The 20,666-nt window shown below is 42.1% G+C and overlaps 1 protein-coding gene across 1 annotated transcript in view; it reads left to right on the top strand.

Annotated features, from left to right (window-relative positions):
* LOC126252416 (alanine--glyoxylate aminotransferase-like) overlaps window positions 1–4,133 on the top strand; it is a 101,535-nt gene extending 97,402 nt beyond the window's left edge. The window contains exon 7 of the mRNA XM_049953306.1: window positions 3,549–4,133. Coding sequence (XP_049809263.1) covers window positions 3,549–3,699 — 151 coding nt within the window. The 3' untranslated portion in view covers window positions 3,700–4,133. The remainder of the gene's footprint in view (window positions 1–3,548) is intronic.
* The last annotated feature ends 16,533 nt before the right edge of the window (window positions 4,134–20,666 follow it).

The following is a 20,666-nucleotide window of genomic DNA, read 5'->3' as shown; positions in this document are numbered from 1 at the left end:
GAAATTTTTCGAAAAGCAGCTGAGATAATATTGACCTGTCCAAAATTCTAAAAATAATACTGGCATTGACAATTACTGTTGAGGAAAAGTAATGCTAGAGGAGGGTGTCTCATTAGACTCTGCAGCATAGGTCACCAACAAATGCCTGTGTTGCAGTGCTCAGCTCAGAAATAAACTCGTTTGAATCCTGGTGGTAGATGAAGTTTTCACTGCCAGTATTTTGCTGTCGGAGGGGGAGAGGTGGTGACATGAAGTTCCTGATCACCAATCTTTTCACCAATATCCTGGATTAAATTCCAAACTTCTCTGCAGTGTCTCATGAAGTGAGAACATGTCCACAACCACTTGACTACTCTGAAATTCACAATCAAGTGCCTGGCAGACAGTCTGATGTGATCTGTTGATATGACGAGGTTGTTAAGTTTGGCAGCCCTGTTGGTGCTATTCGAGAGGTGTAGGCTACGTGCTGGCACCAGGTTTCACTCTCTCCCCTCTCTCATCTCCATCATACAACACAAACATAATACTGCACTATCACACATCCATTAAATTCACATACACTCTATGGTTATGTACACAATGCAGCTCTCACATATCCACAAGGAAAGGGGCCAATGTGCACAGGGGAAGAAAACTCTTTCTGACAGTAGGCTGAACACACCTCGTGTGATATCCCAGGCTACAATGTCATATGACATATAATACATTTACACATATACCTTTTGTTTATCCAATGATGCAAACATTTGCAGCTATATGATAACTTTCAGAAAAATGCATGAAATTATTAACTTTCATTAGAAAGATGTAACAGTTAGTTTTTTAGATGGGAAATTAGTAACTGTCTTCATCATAATCTTGTCACATATCTGATTGCAATAGTAGTGTTTGGAACTTAGTCTAATGCAATTTGGTATTTGTTGTTATCTCTTAACTGTGTGGTTCCATAGTAAAGAAGTAGTTGTACCATTGACATTTCATGCTTAACATGGATAGCATATTCTTGATCATTTTGCATTATATTGGTATAATTTAAAGTGGTTTCTTGTCCAACATACCTGAAATTTGCTACGTTGCTGTTGTTACTGATAAAGGCAGCAAGAATATTTTGCAGTTTACTACAGCACACACTCCTCATAACTACAACTTAAACAGAGTTAATATAATATACAAAGGCACTTTTAAATATTGTGGCTAATACTGCATAGCTTACTGGTAACTTAATACTGCCATGCCCCAATGGAGTAAGCTATTCCACCTTTGTTGCAGCTTGACAACCAGAAGGCTTCTTGATGTTGTGAAGTATTGTTTTTCATTGTTGGCTCTAGGATACAGGGGAACTTATTGTTTGGACCGAGTTTTGATTTGCATTGTTGCAGCTATCTATGTTTATAAATATAACTGTTTCATCCTTCTTTTTTAAGAGCTAGTTTGGATAAGATCCTAGCCTTGCCAGGAAGTGAACTAAGTGATAGATGGGAAAAAGAAGTGCAACTTAGTATAATGCAAATTGTGGAAAATTATTTATCCTTTTTTTTTTTTTCATGGTGGCTGTCGTGATCTAGTTGGTAGTGCACTGGACCATGACTCTGGAGGTCCTGGGAATACAGGGTAAATGTGGGCATTTCTCCTCATTCCAATCCCTACACAATAGTCTCAGGTTCACTCAGCCTGCTGTTCATATGACGACCGAATATCATCAACACCATCAACATTTGTCTTCAAATAACAGCCACAGTCTCCAACCATTTCATCAAATGACAAAATTGCATACCAAATATCATTTCTGGGGCTAATAGGCTGCTGTGCTGAAGGATTCATCACCTATCTTCTCCTAGTGCTACAGTGAATAGTCAGGACAACAGTCCAGTCATGGGCTTTTGCCACAGATTTTACCTTTATTACTGTTTCAATGAATTTCTCATTTACACTACCGCAGTCATTGGCAATGGGTTGTACCTTCTGTACTAGGAAGAGATGAGCCACATGCTCTATCATATATCAAGGGTTCAGACAGTTTTGAAGGATCAACTCCAGACTGGAATGTTCTCTGCATAACTCAACATTTTAAATCAAATATGAAAGAAAATTTTGTTATAATACTGAAACAAGGACAAGAAACACTGTCTTAGGAACGATCCTTGGTCTTAATCAACCTAGTATTCACACTCTTCTGCTATCTCACATTAAAGGATTTTCATTATATAGACACACACTGAAGTTGAAAAGAAACTGGTGTAAGCATGCATATTCAACTACAGAGAGACGTAAACAGGCAGAATATGGCACTGTGGTTGGCAACACCTATATAAGACAACAAGTGTCTGGCGCAGTTGTTAGATCGGTTACTGCTAGGTCATCAAGATTTAAGTGAGTTAGAATGTGATGCTTTAGTCAGTACCCAGGCTATGGGACACAGCATCTCTGAGGTAGTGATGAAGTTGGGATTTTCCCATGTGACCGTTTCATGAGCATACCGTGAATATTAGGAATCCAATAAAACATAAAATCTCTGAAATCGCTGCTGGTGGAGAAAGATCCTGCAAGAACAGGACCAATGACAACTGAAGATAATCATTCAAAATGGTAGGAGTGCAACCCTTCAGCAAATTGCTGCAGATTTCAATGATGGGCCATCAACAAGTGCCAGCATGTGAACCATTCAATGGAAAATCATCGATAAGGGCTTCCTGAGCCGAAGGTCTACTCATGTGCCATTGATGACACAAAGCTTTATGCCTTGCCTGGGCCCGTCAACACCAACATTGGCCTATTGATGACTGGAAACACGTTGCCTGTTTGGACAAATCTCGATTCAAATTACGTCAAACTGATGGGCGCATACGGGTATGGAGACAACCTCATAAATCTATGGATCCCGCATGCCAGCAGGGGACTGTTGAGGCTGGTGGAGGCTCTGTAATGGTGAGAGACTTGTGCAGTTGTAGTGATATAGGACCCCTGATATGTCTAGAAATGACTCTGACAGGTGACTTGTACTTTAGCACCCTGTCTGATCACCTGCATCCATTCATGTTCATTGTGCATTCCAAAGGACTTGGGCAATTCCAGTAGGGCAATGCAACACCCCACAAGTCCAGAATTGCTACAGAGTGGCTCCAGGAACACTCTTCTGAGTTTAAACACTTCCGCTGCCCACCAAACTCCCCAGACATGCACATTATTGAGCATATTTGGGATGCCTTGCAACATGCTGTTCAGAAGAGATTCCCACCCTCTCATACTCTTACAGATTTATGGACAGCTCTGCAGGATTCATGGTGTCAGTTCCCTACAGCACTACTTCAGACATTAGTTGAATCTATGCCATGTCATGTTGTGGCACTTCTGCATGCTCTGGGGGTCCCTACACGATATTAGGCAGGTGTACCCATTTCTTTGGTGTGTGTGTGTGTGTGTGTGTGTGTGTGTGTGTGTGTGTGTGTGCACGTGTGAGTGTACACCTTTCTTTTTGTTCCCTTAGTAGTAACAGTCATCCATATTTATAGGTATATAAAAGTCTTACATCATTTTTTGTTATGTTACAGTTATAAAATGGATCTTCCTGGAGGAGCTGGCAAAACTGCAAGGCAGCTACACAGAATTGGTCATATGGGAAGCAATGCAAACTCATACACTGCTGATTTCACTCTGGAAGTCCTGAAGGATGCAATAGAACATTGCAAAATAAATGAATGATTTCAGCAATAAAAGCCTTCTTGGAGGCAAGAGCCTTTTCACATGCCAGTTTCAAATGATATCAGTGCAACAGCATGCCTTTTTGCCCATACTTTGCATCCATCTTCCTGACAGTAAAATAACGCAAATACAAACCCACAGTTCCAAGCAGCAATTGATGAGCCCCAAAATCGAAGAGAGGTCTGTCTAGCACATTTAATGTTTACATGCAAAAATGATTGAAAATAGAATAATTCAAGTAAATTATTTTGAAAAGCATTTGCTTAACTTTTCCTTGGCTATTTACATCAAGGAATGTGTAAAAAAGCTGTGTGCTATCAAAGGAAAGACTTAACCAGAACACTAAAATTATTTGATTCCCATCATAATGTTGTGGAGCAATTTTCAATCTTCGAGATTATTCCTCATTTATTTTGGCATGATGTTAAAATAGAATGCTGTAGTTCAAAATAAAAAAAATCAAATAAATAATTTTACAAAAAATATTCATCTCTTTGAAATACAAAAAACTCATACTGCCCCTACCATGACATAATTGCAGAGTTGGATCAGTGAAATGATCTAACTTAAAAAAATGAACATATTAATTGTAATGGACACTGAATGAAACTATTTATGTTACTAGCATGACAGCTGGACTAGAGAACTTGTGCAAGCTAGATCATGCCACCTGTTTCAAAAAGTATTTACTGTTGCCATGTTGTAAACATTATAGTTGTATTCATATCTGGACTGGAAGATACTGAGTTAGTTACCTGTTAAAAAATGGAAACTCCAGGATGAAATAACAAGGATATGAAGAGGATATGTTGCAACTCATCTCTTAGTGTAGGTTTTGAGTCACAGACAGGCGCACTGAAAAAGACTACTAGATGTTATAAAACAAAACTGACACACACTCACAGAAGCACAATTCATGACAACAGTATGAGAGGATAGATTGCTAATCCCCACATAGAGGAAGGTTGAATGGCAGATAAGCAAAACAACAATGTGAGGAAGATGCCTGTGCTTGTGTGATTGTGTGTGAGTTTTGTTCTCTGTATTTCTGATGAAGGATTTTGTCTGATAACTAAATAATATTACCATAACCTGTGGTGCTAGCTGCTTAGCATAGTGGTCAACATGACTGGTTGTTGTGCTGTGGATCACTGTATCATATCCAGCAAACAGAAATTATTTGTTAGTTACAATTTATGATTTCTAGAATGTTCTTAACACATCCTTTGCTCCTAAAGTTAGTATATTCTGGAACATTCAATGTCTGCGTAAATAATGACATTCTTGAATATTCAGAGATTGTATAAGTAGCTGTATTCTCTACCCAGGAGGTCAGTCATGTTCTGGCTCTACAATGGTGTCAGTAACAAACATGCTTTCAGTATTAAGTGCTGAACTTCACTGATGACCCTGCCTTCAGATTTGGACTTGATTGTGATTTACATATGACATTGGTGGAGACACTGGGTATTTCAAAACCACGAATGTCTCAATCTATACAGTGTAGGTTAAAACAGTCTCCAGCTAACAATGCATGATCATGGTGTTTCTACGCTACTGTGAGTAGACTTTATTCGAATGATTTTAAAACTTGCTGGCAGCAACTTCAACAGCGCCGATTGAAACAGCTGAGATGAAATGCTATAATGGAAATGATTGTTCTGTTCATGGGAGATTGGGGGGGGGGGGGGGCTAATAAGTGACTCCGAATTGTTTCAAAAATGGTTCAAATGGCTCTAAGCACTACGGGACTTAACATCTGAGGTCATCAGTCCCCTAGACTTAGAACTACTTAAACCTAACTAACCTAAGGTCATCATACACATCCATGTCTGAGGCAGGATTCAAACCTGCGATTGTAGCAACAGTTCTGTTCCGGAGTGAAGTGCCTAGAACCACTCGGCCACAGCGGCCAGCTCCGATTTGATTCCAGTGATCTTCTAGGTATGTATTTAGGTTGATTTTTTTCCCATGATTTTGTCTACTCGTCGTAGCTTTCATCTTATCCATAATTTATTAACTCTTATTCTTCTTCTGTTGTGGATGTGGTGGACGTATGCAGGCTCAGAGCTATGCCTGCAACAACCACTCTGCAATCTGACAAGATTATGATACGTTCGTCACCCGTTCATCAACGATGTATTTCCTGCACCTGCAAACATCATCACAGTCTGGTCTGTCGTCATTTCTGTGGTATGGGCTGACGACACCATCTCGTTTACTGACGCAGCTGCACACTGGATTGCCTCACAATTGTCGCCATATGCCATCGCTTCAACATCACTCTGGGCCTAACAGCAGCAATACCCCTGTCTGCTGTTACTGTGGTTGCTGATACTTTTGGAGACAGGATTTCACCAGCCCTTACTGACACCATGAATGTGAGCTGCCAAGATCCTGTCACTTTCCTCGATACATCATGGAGTTTTGGGGAGGGTGCTCCCCAGAATCGTCACCAACTCGCAGTATTAAGGGTAGCACAAGGATTTATATTGTGATCTCACGTCCCCCTTCCCCACCCCCACCCCCCAAAATAAGGCAGTGACCCTGGCAAGGAGGAGAGCATTGTCAAAAGTTGAGGGACACCTGATGTGACATCGCAGGGCGATTCAATCATGGAGTGGTATGGAACTTCTGTCAAAAGTGTCATATTCGGCCATTTTCCGACATGCAGGAAAGTGGGTTGGTTAAGGCCCTCAGCCTTTTATTCCATCTTGATGTGTACTCACATGTCTATGATCCACTTAATGAGTGTCCAGTTTCATCTCTCTGCCAAAAGATATTGCCGCTAGACAGTCACGTACTAATGTCTGGAATCTCTATGAGAAGGATTTATATTCCACTGCATCACCACTTCTGGCTAGGGATAGAATTACCCAAAACATGGCCAGTGTACAAGTAAATACGAAACATCTGATGTCCATGGGCATTACAATTTCCAAAGCTTCTTGTTCCCCATAAAACTCTAAGACCTACCAAAATTCGAGAGGCAGAACCCTGATTATTTAGTTCCTGTATACACACTGGATGATGATTTTAGCAAACCAGAAGAAGATAACCTTGAGCACATTGTGCGGATCAAAGAAGTTATGCATAAAGTAGATGGACATCTCCGCTTTTCAAAATTAGCGAGTCACCACCCAAAACAGGTAGATCTGTTTGCTATCCTCCAAGGTTGAGAAGCAAAATTACTTGTGGATCAAAAGAATGTCCCACCTATTTTCCACCCAAGCAAAAAAAGTTATTTAAGTTTAAGAATTCCCACCACCAGGAGCGATATCCCTTCCTTGTATATGCCAACTTCGAGTACCTCCTAGCTCCTGTGACGCGTTGTGGAGACTACCCCCAATGCCTCCCTTTCATAGACAACATGCACTTTATGTGGCAGCGCATCAACTTCTACGCCCATGTGACTCCAGTCGCCACAAATTCGAATCATATGTTTGGTATAACCCTACGAGATGGTCGCTCTCTGAGCTCGAAAAACATATTTGGGAAGTTGATCGGATTTGTCACAACAACACCCCCATGACCATCCGGGAAGAGAATGGTGCATTTTGATCAAATCTGTGGCCTCCTGTTCGATAGAAAAGCGGGAACCCCACATAAAGACTATTTTCATCTGATGGGGAAGTTGTGTGGCGCAGCTCACAACGCTTGCTGCTTGAAGTACCAACAGCCACAGGGGGCACATGCCTTCTTTGACGATTTGAAAGGGTATTGTGCCTACTTTCCTTTCAAGAATGTGGGTGATTTTGGCTTGAAATATGATAAGGTCAGTGTCATTCCTGATACCACTGAAAAGCACATTTCTTTTTCCTAGCGAATCACACTAAAAATACTGTTCCGCTTCCTGGCTTCACTATGTTTCATGCACACATCTCTTCAGAAGCTTGCTGAGGGAATGCATCAGGAGGACATGTGTGTCACCAGAGCCGCATACCTTGAGTTTCAGCTCAGGATGAAGAAGAGGCTCTTTCCACATGAATACCCGGGTTTGATGGGGAGACCCCATAAAATCACATTGCCTGACATAACCACATTCTCCAGTAAACTGACACGCACTGGCATAATGCAAGCTGAGTATGAGAACACGGCGAATGTCTGGCAGGAGTTCAATATCTGTGATTTAGGAGAATATGTTAAGGTTATGCAGGAAGACTGATGTGCACCTTCTCGCAGACACCATTTTTGAGAAATTCAGGAGCGCAAGCCTGGGACATACTCCCTGGATCCTGCCTACTATTACAGCATGTCAGGGGATTCGTGGGACAGGAAAATGTTAGTTTCAGGAAAGGGTTTGTGTAGTCAGTGACAGGAAGAGGGGAGGGGGGGGGGCGGTTGAACTAAGTCGACAGGTACATCTACATCTACATCCATACTCCGCAAGCCACCTGACGGTGTGTGGCAGAGGGTACCTTGAGTACCTCTATCGGTTCTCCCTTCTATTCCAGTCTCGTATTGTTCATGGAAAGAAGGATTGTCGATATGAATCTGTGTGGGCTCTAATCTCTCTGATTTTATCCTTGTGGTCTCTTCGCGAGATATACGTAGGAGGGAGCAATATACTGCTTGACTCCTCAGTGAAGGTATGTTCTCGAAACTTCAACAAAAGCCCGTACCGAGCTACTGAGCGTCTCTCCTGCAGAGTCTTCCACTGGAGTTTATCTATCATCTCCATAACGCTTTCGCGATTATTAAATGATCCTGTAACGAAGCGTGCTGCTCTCCGTTGGATCTTCTCTATCTCTTTGATCAACTCTGGTACGGATCCCACACTGGTGAGCAGTATTCAAGCAGTGGGCGAACAAGCGTACTGTAACCTACTTCCTTTGTTTTCGGATTGCATTTCCTTAGGATTCTTCCAATGAATCTCAGTCTGGCATCTGCTTTACCGATGATCAACTTTATATGATCATTCCATTTTAAATCACTCCTAATGTGTACTCCCAGATAATTTATGGAATTGACTGCTTCCAGTTGCTGACCTGCTATATTGTAGCTAAATGATAAGGGATCTTTCTTTCTATGTATTCGCAGCACATTACACTTGTCTACATTGAGATTCAATTGCCATTCCCTGCACCATGCGTCAATTCGCTGCAGATCCTCCTGCATTTCAGTACAATTTTCCATTGTTACAACTTCTCGATATACCACAGCATCATTCGCAAAAAGCCTCAGTGAACTTCCAATGTCATCCACAAGGTCATTTATGTATACTGTGAAAGCAACGGTCCTACAACACTCCCCTGCCGCACACCTGAAATCACTCTTACTTCGGAAGACTTCTCTCCATTGAGAATGACATGCTGCGTTCTGTTATCTAGGAACTCTTCAATACAATCACACAATTGGTCTGATAGTCCATATGCTCTTACTTTGTTCATTAAACGACTGTGGGGAACTGTTTCAAATGCCTTGCGTAAGTCAAGAAAACACGGTATCTATGTGGGAACCCGTGTCTATGGCCCTCTGAGTCTCGTGGACGAATAGCGCGAGCTGGGTTTCAAACGATCGTCTTTTTCGAAATCCATGCTGATTCCTACAGAGTAGATTTCTGGTCTCCAGAAAAGTCATTATAGGCCTACTCGAACATAATACGTGTTCCAAAATTCTACAACTGATCGACGTTAGAGATATAGGTCTATAGTTCTGCACATCTGTTCGATGTCCCTTCTTGAAAACGGGGATGACCTGTGCCCTTTTCCAATTCTTTGGAACGCTACGCTCTTCTAGAGACCTACGGTACACTGCTGCAAGAAGGGGGGCAAGTTCCTTCGCGTACTCTGTGTAAAATCGAACTGGTATCCCATCAGGTCCAGCAGCCTTTCCTCTTTTGAGCGATTTTAATTGTTTCTCTACCCCTCTGTCATCTATTTCGATATCTACCATTTTGTCATCTGTGCAACAATCTAGAGAAGGAACTACAGTGCAGTCTTCCTCTGTGAAACAGGTTTGGAAAAAGACATTTAGTATTTCGGCCTTTAGTCTGTCATCCTCTGTTTCAGTACCATTTTGGTCACAGAGTGTCTGGACATTTTATTTTGATCCACCTACCACTTTGACATAAGACCAAAATTTCTTAGGATTTTCTGCCAAGTCAGTACATAGAACTTTACTTTCGAATTTATTGAACGCCTCTCGCATAGCCCTCCTCACACTACATTTCGTTTCGCGTAATTTTTTTTTTTGTCTGCAAGGCTTTGGCTATGTTTATGTTTGCTGTGAAGTTCCCTTTGCTTCCGCAGCAGTTTTCTAACTCGGTTGCTGTACCACAGTGGCTCTTTTCCATCTCTTACGATCTTGCTTGGCACATACTCATCTAACGCTTATTGTACGATGGTTCTGAACTTTGTCCACTGAGCCTCAACACTAACTGTACTTGAGATGTGTGTGTTCTTAATGTTGACGTGATTTTCGTATTCTTGCTATTCCTGTAAATTGTAACTGAGGTGGAAACGCTTATTCAGCCAACCAGTGGCTAGAAAAGTATGGGTAACCTCCTGAATATCACATTGACACAGTGATGCTGATTAACAGAGCCGGCCGTGTGGACGAGCGGTTCTAGGCGCTTCAGTCTGGAACCGCGCGACCGCTATGGTCGCAGGTTCGAATCCTGCCTCGGGCATGGATGTGTGTGATGTCCTTAGGTTAGTTAGGTTTAAGTAGTTCTAAGTTCTAAGGACTGATGATCTCAGATGTTAAGACCCATAGTGCACAGAGCCATTTGAACCATATGACTAATAGAAACAACTTGGAATGACCTGGTTCGAATAGAGACAATATTCGCTTCCATAGTCTGGATTTTGACACGTTGCAGCATAGGAATTTTTTGAGGTTAACAATTTTCTTATTGCGAGGGATCACTAAGTTAGAGATGTCATCAATTTATTAGGCCAAAAACTAAAAACCATACTCCGTTCGAACAGGTCTTGGAAGGTCCAATGGTACGGCGTCACTTGATGCGGACATGGAGAGTCATGTGGTCAGCACACCGCTCTCCCTGCCGTATTCAGTTTACAGCACTGGAGCCGCTACTTCTCAATGAAGTGGGTCCTCGGTTTGCCTCACAAGAGCTGAGTGCACCCCGCTGGCCAACAGCGCTCGGCAGACCAGATGGTCACCCATCCAAGTGCTAGCCCAGCCCGACAGCGCTTATCTTCGTTGATCTGGGCCAAGTAAGTGTTTATCCTTGCTATGTCAAAGGAGTCTAGAAGAGCAACTGTGACGGGTAGTTTTAATGACTGGTATGACGTTCATTTGGTAGTCAGGAAACATTTAAAATATATATATAAATTTGCTTAAATCAGGAAAATAAAATATTATAAGACATTATCTTCCCATATTACATGGAAGAAAAAATCGTACATGTAAAAAACTACTTGTACATGTTGCTGAATGAACTTCACCTGAGACACTAAGTTTTTACAGGACAAGCTGAAAACTTTATGAAGAAATGTACGAACACTATTTAAGTGATCAATGAGGAATATGCACAATATCTGTGTTTTTAATATTCTAAATTGCCACATAAGCATGTGAGCTTCCAAAACTTCCTCACTATACTAAACCGATATAGAAGTTTCTCAGTTTAGTCGCAATTCCATAGAAAGCGTACAGGTCACGTACAGTATAATTGGAAATGCCTTCCCAACCGAGACTACGCTAATTTCGCTAATCCTTTCATGCATTATCTTAATGGATCAGTGCATAGGATTTTCTCCAAGTCGTTTTCTGTTAACCTCTCTTAGATGTAGGGCCTCGAAGTAGCTCTTGTAAGGTGCTGGATTCTTCAGAAGACGCAAGCAGGCTGCCTGTGATTATAAGTGGACGAGCAGATAGATAATATACTTGAAATAAGTCCTGGATGCCATTACGGTAGTTGTATTAACAAATATCACCAAAAAGTAACAATTTAATATTTTCAAGCGAGTCCTCTCAAAAAATTAATACTCGTAAAATTCAAGAGGACGGTGTGACCGACTATCACACAAGAACAGGCTCTGAGTACACCCTATCGCCGACTGGCGAGATTGGTGTGCAGCTGAAGTTTCTTGCTTACATGGTAACACTTCATAGCTCTTTGTACATCTTCGTTAAGTTAACAATTCACTTGTCTACTGAATCAACTGGTAACTGCATACTGACGTTATGGCATTAAAGCCCTGATGACCTATACGCTCTTCCTAGTATTTGAAACAAATACTAACAAAGAGATAGAGGGGCTGGCCAGTACTTACCTCAGCTCAGTACAGCCGATAGATACACATAAAACAGAACTGAAATTTTAAGTTCCTAGCTTTCGGAACAAATGTTCCTTCATCGGGGAGGAGAGAGGGGAAAGAAAGGGAAGAAGGGAAAGGAGATTCAGTTACTCACAACCCAGGTTATGAAGCAACAGGGAAAGGAAAATAGGGAGGGTAGCAAGGATGGAGGCATGGTTGTCAGAGGGAAGCCAAAGATATTCTACTGTAAGTACTGTGCCAGCTTCAAACCAAAGAGGATGCATACAGAAGTAAAGGGATATATAGTATAAAGATAAACACAACTATGTAGGATGAAAAGATGCGTGAATAGCTAAAGAGGAAAGGGAAAGAGGAGAAGACTGAAGAGTGAATGGGAGTGAGATTGTTTAACGTAGGTTCAGTCCAGGGGGATGGCGGGATGAAAGGATGTGTTGGAGTGCAAGTTCCCATCTCCGCAGTTCAGAGGGACTGGTGTTGGGTGGGAGAAGCCAAATGGCACATACGGTGTAGCAGGTTCCTAGGTCCCTAGAATTATGCTGGAGGGCATGCTCCGCTACTGGGTATTGGGCATCTCCTAGGCGGACAGTTCGTCTGTGTCCGTTCATGCGCTCAGCCAGTTTAGTTGTTGTCATGCCGATGTAAAAGGCTGTGCAGTGCAGGCATGTCAGTTGATAAATGACATGTGTAGTTTCACACGTAGCCCTGCGTTGAATTGTGTATGTTTTGCCAGTAGCGGGGCTGGAGTAGGTGTTTGTGGGGGGATGCATGGGGCAGGTTTTGCAGCGGGGTCGGTTACATGGGTAGGAACCGCTGGGTAGAGAAGGTAGTCTGGGAATATTGTAGGGTTTAACAAGGATGTTACGGAGGTTAGGGGGGCGACGAAAGGCAACTCTGGGTGGTGTGGGGAGAATTTTGTCAAGGGATGATCTCATTTCAGGGGTTGACTTGAGAAAGTCATATCCCTGGCGGAGTAATTTGTTGATGTTTTCGAGGCCAGGATAATATTGGGTGACAAGGGGGATGCTTCTGTGTGGTCTGGGGGTAGGAACGTTGTTGTTGGACGGGGAGGAATGTATTGCTCGGGAAATCTGTTTGTGGACAAGGTCTGCAGGATAGTTGCGGGAGAGGAAAGCACTGGTCAGGTTATTGGTGTAATTGTTGAGGGATTCGTCACTGGAGCAGATACGTTTGCCACGAATACCTAGGCTGTAGGGAAGGGAGCGTTTGATGTGGAAAGGATGGCAGCTATCAAAGTGAAGGTACTGTTGTTTGTTTGTGGGTTTGATATGGACAGAGGTGTGGATGTGAGCTTCAACAAGATGAAGGTCAACATCCAGGAAGGTGGCTTGGGTTTTGGAGAAGGACCAGGTGAAATTCAGATTCGAAAAGGAGTTGAGGTTATGGAGGAAATTAAGGAGTGTTTCTTCACCATGAGTCCAGACCACAAAGATGTCATCTATAAACCTATACCAGGCCAGGGGAAGCAGCTGTTGGGTCTTCAGGAAAGCCTCCTCCATGCGGCCCATGAAGAGGTTGGCATAGGACGGAGCCATCCTGGTTCCCATGGCCGTTCCCCTGATTTGTTTGTAGGTCCGGCCCTCAAAAGTGAAGTAATTATGGGTGAGGTTGAAGTTGGTAAGTGTGATAAGGAACGATGTTTTTGGAAGATCTTTGGGTGGGCGTTGGGAGAGGTAGTGCTCAAGGGCAGAGGGACCATGGGTATGTGGGATGTTTGTGTAAAGGGATGTAGCATCTATGGTGACAAGAAAGGTTTCAGGTGGGAGAGGAGTGGGAATGGATTTGAGGCGTTCTAGGAAGTGGTTTGTGTCTTTGATGTAGGATGGGAGTCTGCGGGTGATAGGTTGTAGGTGCTGGTCTACCAGAGCTGAGATACGTTCGGTTGGGGCTTTGAAGCCTGCTACAATGGGACGGCCAGGAGGGTTCTCTTTGTGGATTTTGGGTAATAGGTAGAAGGTAGGAGTACGTGGCTCAGGTGGAGTGAGTAAGTCTATGGAAGCCGTTGTGAGGCCTTGTGAGGGACCTTGGATTTTTAGGATTTTTTGCAGCTCAGTCTGGACGGAGGGAATGGGATCCTGGGTAACAGCTTTGTAGGTTGAGGTGTCAGAGAGTTGACGCAGTCCTTCTGCCACATACTCCACACGGTCAAGTAGTACGACAGTTGTGGAGCCTTTATCCGCCGGGAGGATGACAATAGAGCGGTCTATTTTCAGCTCCTTAATGGCACGGGATTCAGCTGGGGTGATGTTGGGGGTTGTCGGTATGTTCTTCAAGAAGGACTGGGAGGCAACACTGGATGTGAGGAATTCCTGAAATGTCTGCAAGCGATGGTTTTGGGGGAGGGGAGGAGGATCCCTTTGAGAAGGCAGTCGGAACTGTTCTAGACTGGGTTCAACACTGGGTCTAGTATTTGGGGGCTGTGTTTGGGTAGTGAAGTGATATTTCCAGTTGAGGTTCCGGGTGAATGAGAGGAGATCTTTAACCAGGGCAGTGTGGTTGAATTTAGGTGTGGGGCTAAAGGTTAAGCCTTTTGATAGAACAGATGTCTCTGGAGGAGAGAGGGATCTGGATGAGAGGTTTAGGACTGAATTGGGACTGGTGATATGTGGTATTTGACTGTGGTTATAGTTGAGATTTGGTCTGTGTGGGGTATGTGCTGGGATGGGGAGATTGAGTAGGGTGGCTAGGCTAGGTTTGTTGGCTATGAGGGGGGTTTGTTGAAGGTTCTGTTGTGGTTGGTGTTTGTGAGGGATAGGGAGAGGGACCCCACTTCTTAGGTGTTGCACTAGCACTGTGGATAGTTTTTTCAGGTGGTGTGTGGCATGGAACTCAAGTTTGCAGCTGGCTTCTAGGATGATGTTCCTGAGTGTGTTCTCCAAGCAAGGGTTTGAGAGGTGGAGGACTTTGAAGAGAGATAGGAGCTGTTGGGTGTGGTGGTTACATGAAGTAGTGTAGAGATTCAGGACAAGTTGGGTAAGGGCTAAGGATTGAAGGTTCTGGAAGTCCAGGAGAGACTGGTGGAAGGAGGAATTGCACCCGGAGATGGGAACTTTTAAGGTAAGCCCTTTAGGGGTAATTCCAAAGGTTAAGCAGGACCGGAGGAAAAGTATGTGGGCTTGCAGTTTGGCTACGGTGAACGCATGTTTCCGGAATGAATGTAAATAATGTGGTAGGATTAGGGTACATAGTGGGTAGGGAAATTAAATAACTAAAGTTGAAATAGTATTCATAAGAAGGAATAAAACACGGAGGGAAGGACGAGAAGGAAAGAAATTGTGTTGGTAATGTTCAATACCAAAGGAAGACCACTAAATAAGAAAAATACGGAAAAAGTTGACCAGACCAAGCAAGTATGTCCAGATCAGGGGAAAAGAAAACACATTGATCAAAAACAGAGATAACGAATGGCGAAAAAAGATCGCGCGTGCCGCAAAAGCGATCGCGGGTGCCGCAAAAAAGATCGCGCGTGCCGCAAAAAAGATCGCGGGTGGCGCAGAAATGTCCCAAAAAAATTTTCTTGTGGCAGAGAAAGATAGCCAATGGCACAAAAATATCGCCAGCAACAAGAAATCGACGGAAATGGATGATACTGGTAGGTGTGGAAGAGATTGTTGACAGTGATTGTTGGCTGGGAAACAGCGAATAACGAACGTTAAAACTATGGAATATTGAATAAATAAATAAATCAATAAATAAAAAAGAGAAGAGGACTATAAACGGAACAAGATAATAGGAGGAAGATGAAACTAGCACAGTTAGTGACGAAAATATTTATTTATGTATATATAAAACACTGAAGAAGAGAAAGTGTTAAGATGACAGACGTAAGTGATAGCTAACAAAGGGACAAAACAATGAAGGATGTGGACCATGTAGGTGATCTAAATGATTAATGGAAAATCTCATATAAAGATGTGAAACAAATACTAACAAAGAGATAGAGGGGCTGGCCAGTACTTACCTCAGCTCAGCCGATAGATACACATAAAACAGAACAGAACAGAACTGAAAACTCCAACACATCCTTTCATCCCGCCATCCCCCTGGACTGAACCTACGTTAAACAATCTCACTCCCATTCACTCTTCAGTCTTCTCCTCTTTCCCTTTCCTCTTTAGCTATTCACGCATCTTTTCATCCTACATAGTTGTGTTTATCTTTATACTATATATCTCTTTACTTCTGTATGCATCCTCTTTGGTTTGAAGCTGGCACAGTACTTACAGTAGAATATCTTTGGCTTCCCTCTGACAACCATGCCTCCATCCTTGCTACCCTCCCTATTTTCCTTTCCCTGTTGCTTCATAACCTGGGTTGTGAGTAACTGAATCTCCTTTCCCTTCTTCCCTTTCTTTCCCCTCTCTCCTCCCCGATGAAGGAACATTTGTTCCGAAAGCTAGGAACTTAAAATTTCAGTTCTGTTTTATGTGTATCTATCGGCTGTACTGAGCTGAGGTAAGTACTGGCCAGCCCCTCTATCTCTTTGTTAGTATTTGTTTCACATCTTTATATGAGATTTTCCATTAATCATTTAGACTTCCTAGTATTTGCTATGTCAAAAATATTAAATAATAATCCCTATACATAAAAGGCAATGTCCTGACTGACTCACTCACTCATCATCGCTCAGCCCAACCCGCTAAGGACAGAAACCTGAAATTTGGAGAAGATGTGGATTTTGAATTGCGGGCGTCGTTTAAGTAGGGATTTTTTGAAATTCCAACCATAAGGGGGTGAAATAGGAGATGAAGGGTTTTTTTGAAAAATGTTTCCATTAAGGCAGTTTTGAAGGTAGACTTACGAAAATTTCTATTTTTTTCTCAGTCAGAAATAAAGAAATATAGGTTTAAACATGTTTGGAAATTTAACGCTGTGGGGGTGAAGTAGTGGGTGAAAGACTTTTTTTTTTAAATTATATTATTATTAAAGGACTGATACTGTATCTTTAAAGCTACATCTATAAACAGTGGTTGTAAGAGGTATGCGCTGCCTGCGATATGCAAGGTATACGAGAATCGCTGACCAGAGAGCAGTGTTGACTGAGTAGGAACTGTGTAGCTGTAGCAGTAAGTTGTTGCTAGTCGCTAGTCTGAGGTAGTCTGCGCTTGTCTGCAGTCTGCTCTGGTCGGGAATCTGGAGGCAGAGTATTATTGTAGAAGGTAAAGAAGCAGCGTCGCGCATATCTAGTAATGTATGTGAACTGTCATCCAAATGTTTTAAAAATGCCCTAATAATAATTTTTGTAATATAAAGTAATTTTTTTTTAATTCTTTATATCACAAAGAATATTATTAGGGCATTTTTTTTAACAGATTTACATGGGAATTCACATACATTACTAGATATGCGCGACATTGCTTCTTTACCTTCTACAATAATACTCCGCCTCCAGATTCCCGACCAGAGCAGACTGCAGACAAGCGCAGACTACCTCAGACTAGCGACTAGCAACAACTTACTGCTACAGCTACACAGTTCCTACTCAGTCAACACTGCTCTCTGGTCAGCGATTCTCTTATACCTTGCATATCACAGGCAGCGCGTACCTCTTACATGGTATTTGACAAATAAAAAAAAATACATGTTTCAATGTTTTTGGAAATTAACCCCTTAGGGAGTGAAATAATGGATGAGGTTTTTATTAAATATTTTATTATCAAAGGTTTTTTAAGCTAAATCTATGAACATTTAAATCTGGCTTTTCAGTTAGAAATAAAAAAATACATATTTCACTGTTTTTGGAAATTCAACACCAAGGGGAGTGAAATAGGGAACGAAAGTATTTATGGAAATATTTCATTGTGCAAGCAGTTTTGAAGCTAAATGCATGAAAATTTGCATTTGGCTTTTCTATTAGAAATGAAACGTACAAATGTCACTGTTTTTGGAAATTCAGCTCCTAAGGGGGTGAAACACGGAGTGAAATGATTTATGAAAATATTTCATTTTGAAAGAATTTTTAAAGCTAAATCTCTGAAAATTGGTATTTGGCTTCTCAGTTAGAGATGACGAAATACATGTTTCACTGTTTTTAGAAATTCAACCCCTAAGTGCTGAAATAGGGAAAGACTGATTCACTGACTGGCCATGGCCCAGCCCAAACCGCTAAGGACAGAAACTTGAATTTGGAAAGGGTGTGGATCTTATACTGTAGGCAACATTTAAGAAGGGATTGTCCGAAATTCCATTCCTAAGAAGGTGAAATAGGGGATGAAAGGGTTTTTGGATGAATGTCGCTAGTAAGCGAATTATGAAGCTAGAACTATGAAAACTAATATTGGTTTCTAAGTCAGTAAATAAAAAAAGGCGTTTCAGCATTTTTGGAATTCAACCACTAAGGGGGTAAAATAGTGGCTGAAAGTTCTTTTTGAAAGTAAATTGTTACTCAGGAGCTACTAAAGGATTTTAAGAGCTACATCTATGACAATTGGTGTTTGACCTCTCCGTTATAAATAAAAAGTAGGTGTTCAGCGTTTCTGGGAATTCGACCCCTAAGGAAGTCCAATAGGGGATAACATTTTTTAAGAAAATATTTCGTAACATTACAGAAATTTTAAAGTAAAATTTATAAAAATTGGTATTTTACTTCTCGGCTAGATATAAAGAAATATTTGTTAACCGTTTTGGGACGCGAGGCCCATATACGTGGACCGACGCGGCAGTCTATATGGGACGCGAGGCTCATATACGTGGCCCGAGTGTCGCATCACACACCCAGCGCTGTATCTAGGGACTGGCTTGGAGTATCGACACGGGACGGGGTGCATCCTGACAAAAGGGTAATTATTCTGGCAATTTCAGGTGGGGATCATCAAAGCTTTCTTGCTATATGTCATCATAGCAAAGAAAAGAGGAGAGACACGAAAGAGTCATTTGCAGTTTCAGAAGAGTCTCGTCAAGGAGCTTGTGGGCGACGTCAGGGCTCAACCAACCCATCGAGGAAGGAGCCATGCTCTGAGCATGGTGACCTACACGGGATGGACGGCCTGTACCATGCTATCACAAGAATAGACACCGGCAAACAGGGTGACTGTGTCGTTTGCAGTGATCACCCCTAGCCAGGAGGGCGGAAACGGTTTCCCCCTTTTTGCGAAACTTGTCCGTCCAACCCTTCTCTTCATGTGCCTGAGTGCATCAACAGGTATCACAAAGTAGCAAAGTACCGAGATGACTTGTAAAATATGGTTGCCTATCGAAAAATCGATATGCCAATGTTATAAAGTTTGTTTTAAGCATATTTTATGAAATTTTGTAGTTTATTAAAATAAATTCCCACGGACGTCCGATAAGAGATAAAATTGTATTTTATATGTCGTTTTAAAGCTAAAACAACTAATTTTAATGTCTAATTCAATGCCTCACCTCTCAATTAAAAAAAAGTAACAAAAAATCAAATTTTTCATTTTCTTCTATTTTAATACTACCGCCAAGTCAAAAAGTTCGCAACATGGAATAATGAAAATAGTATGCCAGTAAAGAGCTTGTTTTAAGCTTCATGAAAGAAACTAAGGGATACAGAACCTGCACAGCGACGCCGAATTGATGCGCTTTGCGGAAACGCGCTCCGTCCCGAAAGGGTTAAGGGATGAAAGTTACCATGGGAATATCTCCACAAGAACGCAAATGACACTTTTAGTTAAAAAATTTGGACTCAAGCTAACAAAATCGCTTTTTGGTCAGAAGTACATTCGGGAAAGACCATGTTTCTGTGGCCTTAATTAGCGTGAAAAGCTTAGAAGGTGTTGCCGTTTGAGAACAACATAAAAATCCGATTAAATAAAAACAAAAAAATCTCTGCAAGCCATGCAGGCGACACTAGCAAAGCAGTGGACACTATGTAGTATTTAATCAAGAAAAATCTGAGTTTCGTGCCAGAGTACTTGTGGTTGCTCTGGGTATTGACTGCCGAAAAGATTCGCTTTCAAGGCTCGCGTACTTCTCCTCGCTACCACGATTCACTACCGCGCTATATGGAGTGCTCTTGTCACCACTACCTTCGTGGGAAGCAACTTCCTACTCGCTGCCATTGTGCTCTGCAGCACTGCTTGAGGCGGCGAATTACTTCGGATATCTGCCGAGTTGAAGTAAAAGTTTAAATTTAGACAGTAAAATTCTTTCCAAAACAGGAGGAACCTCCCAACTTTCATTGTAATTTAATTGTTGTGCTCCCAATTTCAAAAGAACATTTTACTTATTTTTGCCGCTTCTTCACTTTTATCCTACCGGAATGTAACGTCGAATCCTCATACACATACTACCATAAGACGTATTTCTTCCAGCAACGACCTTGTACCCCAACAAGGTAAAATTGTCACTAGAACAGTGTACCATTAGCGAGAGAAATATTAGAAATTAGAATAATTCCAGAGTCAAGCTGCACTATCATTTTGAATTTATTTTGTAAACACCAATAATTGTTCCTTGAAGTTCGAAGACATAGCCAACCCGCCAGTGTAGCCGAGCGCACTAACGCGGTGCTTCCTGGACCTGGGTAGGCGCGCCAGCCCCGGATTGACTCCGCCCGGCGGATTAACGACGAGGGCCGAGGGCCGGTGTGCGGGCCAGTCTGGATGTGGTTTTTAGGCGGTTTTCCACATCCTGCTAGGTGAATACCGGACTGGTTCCCTCGTTTCGCCTCAGTTATATGACTAGCAGACATCTGAACACATTCGCACTTTTCCATGACTTACACTAGATGCA

Source organism: Schistocerca nitens, chromosome 4, assembly GCF_023898315.1.
Source record: "Schistocerca nitens isolate TAMUIC-IGC-003100 chromosome 4, iqSchNite1.1, whole genome shotgun sequence".
Classification (NCBI taxonomy): Eukaryota; Metazoa; Arthropoda; class Insecta; order Orthoptera; family Acrididae; genus Schistocerca; species Schistocerca nitens.
This window is presented reverse-complemented; position numbering and strand designations above follow the sequence as displayed.